Here is a 10,884-nt window from a genome sequence, read left to right on the forward strand (position 1 = left end):
CCATATTGATATAGTTTTAAGATAAAATAAAATTTTTTTTTTTTTATATTTTTCAGCTATCGTTATTCATAAATGAATAACAATGCATCGGATTTTATTACAATACATTCGTTATTCACTTATGAGTAAAAAGTATGATTTTTTTTTACAATGTAAGTATCATTCATATATGAATATAGCATATAATAAACATAGTATATTCATATTTTAATATTTGACGATGAATTCACTTGTGAATATTAACATAGTATATTCACTTGTGAATATTAGATGGTATATTCACTTATGAGTATTAAATGATATTTCATATGTGAATATTACATATAATTACATGGTATATCACATGTGAATATTACAGAGTATATTCACTTGTGAATATTAGATTATATATTCACTTATGAATATTACACAGTATATTCACATATGAATATTACAAGGTATATTCACTTATGAATAATGAAGGTATTTTGACAAATATATATAATTTTTATATGTTATTCACATATGAATAACATACAGACTTGCATATTTGTTTTGTGTTTTTTAATAATCATATACTGATTCAGGTGAGAAAACATATTCATATATGAATATAACGTGGTAATTTAGTTTATGCATTTCATCAAACAGTTGGAGTGCAAACAAGTTAACTATTTTAAAAATGTTAAAAACATCAAGTTATCAATTTCAAATCATCATATACTTCCGATTTCGACTTCAAATGCAACATCCTATCTCTGATCGATTTCTCAATTTGATTTTGATTTCCGAAAATCCGATTGGGAACCTGTGAGTACCGATTCTAAGTCCCTCAATGTCGACTGTGATTGCAAGTCCAGAACTCCGATTCCAATTTCAAGAACAACGAAGAAATTCCGGTTTAGTTGAAGAAATCTGGATGATTATTGAAGGTTGGAGGAAAATTTTTGATGATGAACGAACAGTTATCGAATTCTCTATAGTTACGTATTTGAGATTGAAGGTTATTACGATATTTACAAGTTTGCCACCGTGTCTTTTATGCTTAGATTAAATGAGTGGCTGAGAATGATTCTCCCATTCTCAACCTTTTTTATTTTCTCAATTGAACCCACCTATATATATATATATATATATATATATATATATATATATATATATATATATATATATATATATATATATATATATATATATATATATATATATTACAAAAGCAAAATTACAAAGCCTCTAATGTTCAAACATATGTTTCTCTATATGAAAGGGAGTCTCAAATTAAGGGAAGTGATTTGTACACAACAATTCATGCATTATATAGTTATACAATATAACATTTTAAAACACCAATTATTATGTATAGAGAAAAATTGTTGTGTACGGATCAGCTCCCTTAAATTAAGTTGAAACAAAAGTGAATATGCAATTTTATCTTACTCAACAAAAATCAATCTTATTACGAGACGTTGAGCGGGAAGACTTTCGTTTGTTTATCTTAGTATTCCTATTGGATAGATATAGCTAGGGTGTAAAGTTGACAAAATGTAAAGTTGGCTAATTGGAATGTAAAAATACTTTCCATTCCATTGGAGACTGTTCGACTTTATTTAATATCTTAGGTTAGTGACTAAATTACACGAATGGTCCCTATGGTTTGGGATAATTTACGCGTTTTGTCCCTAACTTATTTTTTTAACTCGGAAGGTTCCTACTATTTGTTTTTATTACGCGCTTGGTCCCTATTGTATGTTTTTATTACGCGTTTGGTCCCTGTCTTACCTAAAAATACTATTATTTAAATAGAAAAAAATGATTGGATAGATAAGATAAGGTGAATGGGGTGGGGTTGGGGTGTGTTTATTTAAATAAATTAAAAAATCAAAAGCAAAATAGTCTTTTTAGGTAAGATAAGGACCAAGAGCGTAACAAAAACAAACAATAAAGACCTTCTGAGTTAAAAAAAATAAGTTAGGGACCAAACGCGTAAATTACACTAAACCATAGGGACCATTCGTGTAATTTACTCTAGGTTAATTGGATATACCTTCTAACCTGTTGATGATTTTTAGCCCTAATCTTTCAAGAGAACTTCGATTCAACTTCAATCTTCCTTCTACCTCCTAAAATCACCATTACTCTTATCTCAAACCAAAATCATTTTTCCAAGTAGGAGTGAAGAGAGAAGTGTGTTTATGTTTAAAAATTTACTTATTCGCACATTAACCACTAAACTTTTAAGTTCTCCATTTGATTCCTTAGTAGCTTCTATTTCACCTTCTAATCACAAAACTTCTCAAAAGAATTTAGAATGATTACATTCTTAACATTTTTGGTCCAAAACTAGTTAACCCTACATTTTTCCCGAATTTGGTAAGTTTAGTCCTTCAAATTGCCAATAATTTAGGTTTAGCCTATCAACTTTGTCTAAAATCAAGTCCTACACATAATATAGTTGCCTTAATCTCATTTCAAAGAGCTATATATATTAAATAATGGTCTTTCCTATTTTCACCAAAAAAACCATCTTTTTCCTCCTGTTGAACCTTTAACACTCACTGCAACTGGTTCATCATCTTTTTTCCTATTTTCAAGTCCTTCCTTTAATGCCTCCATTCTTTTCCTGCATAACATAACATGTGCAATTGAATTAACAAAATCTTTAAAGTTATATATATAATAACAAGAAGAAATATAAGCTACACCAATTAATTAAATTGTGAAAGGGTGTATGAATATTACTTTGTATCAGTAAGACGACCATGTAAACTCCATCTTTGGCGAAACCCTTCTGCACCTTCCATCCCACTTGCAAGAATCAATCGCCTAAAAATGCAAGTTAAAAAAAATTAAAAAAGATTTAAACAAGAATCATTAACAATATAGCATACCTCTCTAAAGTTGTGGTTTCAGACTCTAGTTGAGAAGCTCTTTCTTTTGCTTGATCTAAAGGCATTGATAACCCTAATTTATACTCGCTCTCTTGAAGACGTTTTCTTAGTTCCTTGTCCTTAAATATTTAATATTTATATTGTCATCTACATCATCTTTGCAATTCAAAACCACAACGAATATTGTTAAAGAAAAAGAAAAAGGAAAACTATACTCGTTTTTCTGCACACTCTCGATACAAAGCAATCTCTTCTTGACAAAATGGCTCTATATCATTAACTTGAAGACCTGAAGTTTTTAAGTGAGAAGATAAGTTGTCATGAAAAATGGCCAATGGGCAAAATGATTGGGAAATGAAGATGAAAAACTTACACAGAAAAAGGTTTCTCAAAATCCCATCACACAAATTAACACCTTCAAGAACATGTGAAGCAATTTCAGGTGGAATGAGTGGTGATGGTGGCCCTAACATCAGATCATCTCCAACAAGAACTGTTTCCTCCATTGTTGGTTGAGCATCGACTGAACATTTATTCCAATCACAAGTCACAAGAGTCATATCATGCAAAAGAGAAATGAATATATTATATATGTAAATGTAACAAAAACAAAAATGAAGCAACATACCATCCATGATTGCTCCTTTTGATTAACGTTATCTGTAATTACAAAGTAAATGGAATTAGTAAATGCTGCAAACAGAGATCTAGATATGAACAGAACAAGGTATTTACTTGTGGGAAGCTTTAACAGCCATAAATGTAAACAAACAATTGACACTCTGTAATGAAACATGTCCCCAATATCATAAACCCTAAACCCTAACATCGGCAAGAAAGTAAAGAAAAAATTGGGGCGAAAATGTCGTTGTCAAAGGAAGATTTATCAGATGAAGATGATGATAAAAATTGAGGCAAAAATTGATGTATTGTACAAATTAAATTAATCTTACAGTTTGCCATCATTCACTTTTGAATTCTTGTTATTGTTTGTTCTACTTATGGTTTCGTTTATTACAAATCATTCCGTAGTCTTATTATCTGTGTAAAGACTGTGGCTGTAAAGTATCTTGCTAAACCAATTGCAGGCAGAGTGGAACTGTGGATGTACTCACCGAGCTTTGAGGAGAAGCCGTTTTGCGATGGATGGGGGAGGCGGAGTGTGGCGGCGACTGAAGGAGTGTCGATCGATGGCGGACTATGGTGCTATACTGCTAGTCTGCGATTGAGAATTGGAAATTAGTGCACCCAGGTCTCAGCCTCTCAGGACTGTGTTACTCATCAATTCCAGAAAAATAAGTCAATTTGCTTCATGATTCAGAAAAAGAAAGAGACTTGCCACACAGGAACCACACACGAAAAAGAAATTTATATGCGTCATCTCATTTCCAGAAAAATGAATTGATTAGCCTCATCGATTCCAGAAAAAAAGGAATCGATGTGCTACATGATCAGGAAAAAAAAACACTTACCAGGAGATCGGAGAAGGGTCGACGGGTAAAGGGAATATGGCAGCTGGAGTGAAAAGTTCACGAGGAAGCGAGGTTTTCATCAGACGTGAAGAAGAGAAGGTAGACTAACGAGGGTATTATTGTCTTTTTGGTAAATGAACATTTTCTCCTAATAGCATGTTCTAAGAACATTTCGTATTTGAGTCGGTTAATGTATTCTACAAGACGATATACCAGAGCATTTTTTCATTCCGGAGATGTGGGTGGTTGGTAGGAATTAGGTCCGCAATTTGCCACTCTATATATTTTGGACTGAAAAAATGCATTTTGGATTGTACTTCGAAAAAATCGTACATTACGGAAGTCTATTCCGGAAAAATAAAATTAGGAGATTTGTGTGTTTATGTTCCATATATTTTTATAAATGCAATATATTTGTGTTTTTGACACCTTCATTACATGTTCTGGAATGAGTATGTGTATGAGATTTTTTTCGAGTGTTAATTTCTAGTGGAGGGCAATGGCAACGTATCGAAATATGTATGCAATATATTGCTCCATATTACACATTTTTGTTGTAGATATAAGCAATGATGTCAACTTCGTCGGGTTAATTACATTGGTTGCTTCCAAGTTCAAGTTACACACTAACCAAATACGTTTTATCTTTTTAATGTCTTGTATCATATATAGTTATGTAGATTCTAGATGATAACGATTTAAGATATATTCTTAGTTTTGTTAGTAGTATGCTTCCCAACAAAGTACAATTGTTTGTTGTTAGTAACATTATGGAAAATGGTATTCATCGATTTGTTTGGCAAAATCGTTCTCGTGGAAATGGGTCTTCTAGTGCTCAAAGTTAGGGATGAGATTTAGAACCGGAAAATCGGATCGGAATCGGAAGCGGATCGGAACCGAAGTCGTTAGAACCGGGATATGTAAAACCAGATCGGGCCATGAGATTAAAGAATGACTCTATCCGGGTTTCGGGTCCTTCGAGTCCGGGTAAATAGGGTTTAAGAATCGGAACCATGTTAGGAACCGAAACCGATTTTAAGGGACGGAACCGGTTTCTGTGAAAAGTTTAAAACATGCATATCTTATTCGTTTGAACTCTTATTGGCATGAGGTTTTTTCCAAATTGTATTTTATAGTTTGTATATGATTTTAAACTTTAATTTTGTCATTTTTGGGTTTATATTCATTGAATTACAGTCTCTCAAAGACGAGATATCAAAGCTGGAAATTTTATGTTTTTCAACTTTTTTTTTGTATACATGGATAGTTTTGAAACATGCATATCACATTCGCTTGAGGTCGGATTGACATGACAGAGTGTAATTTATAGTTTGTACATGATTTTAGACTATAATTTTATCATTTTTGGGTTTATATTCATTGACTTATAATCTCTCAAAGTCGAGATACCAAAACTGGAAATTTTATGTTTTTCACCTTTCTTTGTATTTTGTGATAGTTTTAAAACATTCATATCTAATTCGTTTGAAGTTATAATAGCATTCATTTTTTTTCCAAAGTGTAGTATAGAATTTGTACATAGTTTTATACTATAATTTTGTCATTTTGGCTTCATATTCATTGATTTATAGTCTCCTAAAGTTGGAATATCACAACTGCGAATTTTTTTCAGTTTTATTTTTGTATTCTGTGAAGTTTTAAAACATACATATCTAATTCGTTTGAAGTCGAATTATCATGAGGCTTTTTTGCAAAGTGTAGTTTAGAGTTATGATTTTAGACTATAATTTTGTCATTTTTGGTTTAATATTCAATGACTTACAGTCCCCTGAAGTTGGGATATCAAAGTTGAAAATTATCAGTGTTCAACCACTAAGTAATTACCAAAAAATTCCTGTTTTCCCGGGTTTTTCGGTTCTAAACCCACTTTACCCGGTTCCATCCGATCCACTTTGATATTTTCGGGTTTTCCAGTTCTAGACCCACTTTACCCGGTACCTTACCCGAAACCGAACTGGAACCGGTTCTTATATACCAGTCCGGTTTCCGATCGTACAAAATCTCGTTAACCGATTCCCGGGTTTTCCAGGTATGGGTCTACCGATCCAGGTTTGGACTCACTCTCATTCATACTCAAAGTAACCAAATGTGTAATTTATTACTTATGACAACCAACCATGTTCCTTCTTATAATAGCCCTGTAGATGGGGTGATTATAGGAATAAAAGGTAAGGTTGTTGTTGATGCTTCTCCTGATGTTGATGAATTTTGCAAATGATGATGAAAAAATAATGATGTTGGTTAATAATGGTAATATAATTCCATATAGAGATCCAGTTGAACATTTTTAGAGTTGCACTGAATTCTATGGGGAAGATATTGAAAGTGAAGAGGAAGAAACTGAGCCCTTACAATCCCAAAAATCACAACATGAAAAGATTCCTTTTTATTTTTTTTTTTATTATCAAGAAAACATAAACCACCCATTGGGGTATAACTGAACCTTTACCATTGCCCGAACTAGCTCAAAAAAAATGCATAGTTGTCACAAACCACAATTATACTTCCTATGTGAAGTTATTTCAACTCTTTAAAAGCAAAAAACAACTTAAGCTTAACATTGGATTAAAAAATGTTACTAAAGGCTTCCAATATAAAGTGAAAAACATCCACAAAAGAAAGGTTTGAAGTTGTTTGCTTTATGGATAATTGTGATTGGCGTCTGGCGGATACGGGCAACAAAACATAATACTACTGATACATTTCAAGTGGTTAAACTATCAGAGAAAAACACATTTGCTCAAACACACAACTACGTCCCTATCACCGACAAGCCAACAAAAAGGTGTCGGGTCACTTTTTTAAGGGCATATTAGTTGATAGTACATGGAATATATTGTGGGGGAAACAAATACAAACAACTTTAAATGACCATCTTAGTGTACATATTTCATATTGGTAAGCATGAAATGCTAAAATATATGCTCTAGATATGTTGAGATGGACCCATAGAGAAAGTTTTCAAAGACTACCTTTATATTGTTACAACTTGGAGAAGAATAATTCAGGGACAATTATGATGGTTTTTACACATAGCAAACAATCATATGTGTGCATGCAACCCTAATTTTAGGATCTATGTTTTCACTATTAGACATACGCTTATTGAATACAAAACTAGAGACCCTAGGAGGTACATGTAATTTTCCAAATTAACATATAATTAGGGTTAGGATACACACATTTATTGTTATATTGTAATAACAAACAAATCCTTGAAGATCTTGAACATTGGTAGCAAGCGCCACAAGTGTCGCGTCTCTAATGGCTCACAAACAAACCTAGCAACCAAGGATTATTATGGAGGGAGAGAAGGAAAGTGGAAAATTCATCTCCAAGACTTTCTTGGAGTGCATGGGATGAAATCCAACCCTATAAGGGTTTATATAGGTGATAAGGAAGGTTTAGGATAAGACATGTGTATCTTGGATAAACCTAATCCCTTAACTTCCTCCTTAAGGCTTCCAAGGCACACTTAGAGTCCAAGGAAACCATAGGACACTCTACATTTCATTCCCCATATCTAAGGGATGTCCTAGAATGCTCAATGCTCAACTTTTGAACATTGCCACCTTTAGTCAATGCAGTGTCAATTAATTCCTTTGATCCTAAAATTAATTCCAAATTAATTTATGATTAAATACTAATTAAACAATATGATTTCTAATTAATATATTATATCCATAACACATTAATAAATCATTTATCTTGATTTCAAATTAATTTATTAACCAATTAATAAATTAACAAATCATTATTCTCTCTCTAATAGTTATCATATTCAATTGTCACGTTTGAAGGCAACCCAAAAGGACATTGATATTATCAATTCAAGTACATACCAATTATAGTTATGGGCTTAGACACCTAATCCAACAGTCTCCCACTTGGATAAGTCTAATAACTATAGTTGCAAGTATAACTTCAAAAATTGACTAGCAAAATTTTAGCTACCAAAAGCCGTTGTCGAACTTTGATCTTATCAGTAATGCGTCCTTTAGATAAGATATCAAATATTTATCCGTTCTACAAGATATCATATGAACACGAGACATGGGTTATAATTATTCTCTTTGTCCAAGTTCTGTTTCCCGATTTCCAATTTATGACGACTGACAATACAATACAATTGAACACATCAAATTAGTCTAGGTTTGGCCAAGCACTTTATTTATCATCACTAAATCATTGAGGGGCCCACATATATTATTTTTATCCCTCTTAGGGTAAAAGGAATGGATAATCTTCGACTTATATGATTGCACAATTTACTCATAAAATCACACACAACAATATGTTTTATAACATCAAGTTACTGATGTGTTTATGTATTATTAATGCATAACCAACTCATAAACAACAACTCATATGTCTCTGTTTCAATAATATAAGATATTATCGTCTCACAATCACTCATGATAAAATCCATGAAGTGATTCAAATGAGCATGAGTTTAATCCAATACTCAAATCCCTATTTCAGGAGTACTCATGAACACTGTAGCAACCATTTGCCATGTCTAAGCACTTAGACAGTCTTACAGTCGAATTCATGACAATCTTAATTCAATACTTACTTCCAAAGTATGACCGACTGTGGATGTTTGAATAACCTAGTTATTCGGGAAGTAAAACATGAATGAAACACGGGAATAATATAATTCAATATGGTCTCAACACTTTTGAATATAAATAAAACACATTTTATTTAATCACCATATTAATTATACTTTTATTCATTGTTTAAGGTTTCGACTAATCAACTAAATACTTGAATTAAAAACAATAGTTATCCCATGCTCCAAACATGCACACTATGTTTAGCGATGGACCTTCCTTTGTGAAATAGATCAATCGAACACATTTCCAATGACGCTCATTTCACAATTCCAAATCCTTATCACAAGTGTAAGAATGCCAAATTCTTGCCACTATTATAATGTGTTAGATTCTAAACTATCATGCAATAGTCCTTTTGTAATGTCAAGGCACCAAAGTCACAACGACTTTTCCAATTACAAAGCATTCTATTAGATATTGTTACAATATAATTCCTCGAAGCGATGTCTCACATTCAAGCCACATTCCTTGAACATCCTTCTTGCATAAAGTTTCTAACTTATACTTAGATTCTCAATATCCAACTCCCATTATGGAAACATTTCCATAATTTCAATATATCAATTCATTCTTAATAGAATCCTATTTACTGAGAATCACATCAATATGGTCCATCCATTACTATACTTCCAACTGCCAACATACAATTAATCTTTTGGTTGATCCCTAGGGTGTCCTTGAAAGTTGTTTAATAACTTTAGTCAAACATTGTTCTAGTCCTTTTTCCTTCTTAATGCGCTAGTCATTTGGAAAAATTAGAACACGTGAATATTATAGCATATGTGATCAATCATATATCTGAAGCATATGAGATTCGATACATAATGTCGTACATAAATACATGACACTTTATCAGCCTTTTTGCTATAATGTTTCCACATACAGAATTTACAATGTTTAAACATTTCAACATGACATTCATATATGTTTATGACTAAGTTCCATTAAATTTTCAATCTAAGTTTTTAGACTCGAAATGAAGTATTAGTTCTTCTCCCTTAAAACTTTCTATAGTGAAACAACTTTTCAAACTTTGCAACCTTTGTCTCCAATAAATAACATCGCCAACTTTGCAACACTTAACATAATAATTATGCTCCCATTAGCATAATAATTATATTCTTACTAGCATAACGATTATGCTCCTATTAGCACAACACTTGTACTCCTACTAGCTTTGACATGTACTAAGAAATCAGTTGGACTTCTAGAAATCAATACTTATTGACTTTCTTACCAAAGTTCAGATTTCTGATATATGGTGCTTCGATAAGTCTTAGACTAGACTTCTCAAGCTCATACACCTTTAATTAAACAACTTATGTGTGTGTCAAAACCTTTCAGGGCTTACAATAATAAGTTCTGAATGTTCTAACTATTTTCCAATTCTCACAATTCGAATTATCAAGAAGGATGGCGTAATCATACTCGAATTTGAGAATGCAATCAACACAAATCGCTAACTATAATCATTCAAAATCTATTAATAAAAATGTTTTCTCATAATCATTTTCATGAAGTAAAGAGAAACCTCTTGCCATTTAGATTTTATGGTGTATGTGTTCCAATCCATGTAAATTTGTCAATCCAACCACTATCATAAGACAAGGTTTATGAAAATTCCAAACTCATTAGGACCGAACTTGCTTATTCTTAATCTTTTGCCATTTGGCAGCTCAAGGTCCTACCATTGCTTCCAAGTTATTGAACATCTCACCTGCATTGATCAATGTACTTTCAGGGATCAAAGTGCTTTGCCTTATGCAATCAAATGAGAGCTCACAAAACTTACATGCATAGTCAACTTAACTAGATTGGGCACAGAAACAAGAATATGTCAAGACGATAGGTTCTCAACATTAAGTCGCGTGTTAATGATAACTAAAATTTTATTCTTGATTCGCT

The 10,884-nt window shown here is 32.2% G+C and overlaps 1 protein-coding gene across 1 annotated transcript; it reads right to left on the reverse strand.

Moving 5' to 3' along the window:
• Positions 1 to 2,269: 2,269 nt before the first annotated feature.
• LOC145013013 (uncharacterized) lies at positions 2,270 to 4,495 on the reverse strand. The gene is made up of 8 exons (XM_078971816.1): positions 4,340 to 4,495; positions 3,983 to 4,086; positions 3,496 to 3,527; positions 3,241 to 3,390; positions 3,083 to 3,156; positions 2,868 to 2,986; positions 2,719 to 2,802; positions 2,270 to 2,599 (listed from the first exon to the last, which is right to left on the reverse strand). Exons 3-8 carry the CDS (start codon positions 3,500 to 3,502, stop codon positions 2,488 to 2,490), a joined length of 546 nt encoding a protein of 181 aa, XP_078827942.1. The 5' UTR covers positions 3,503 to 3,527; positions 3,983 to 4,086; positions 4,340 to 4,495; the 3' UTR covers positions 2,270 to 2,487.
• Positions 4,496 to 10,884: the final 6,389 nt, after the last annotated feature.

This window comes from Lactuca saligna, chromosome 8 (assembly GCF_052625555.1).
Source record: "Lactuca saligna cultivar CGN05327 chromosome 8, ASM5262555v1, whole genome shotgun sequence".
NCBI classification, from domain to species: Eukaryota; Viridiplantae; Streptophyta; class Magnoliopsida; order Asterales; family Asteraceae; genus Lactuca; species Lactuca saligna.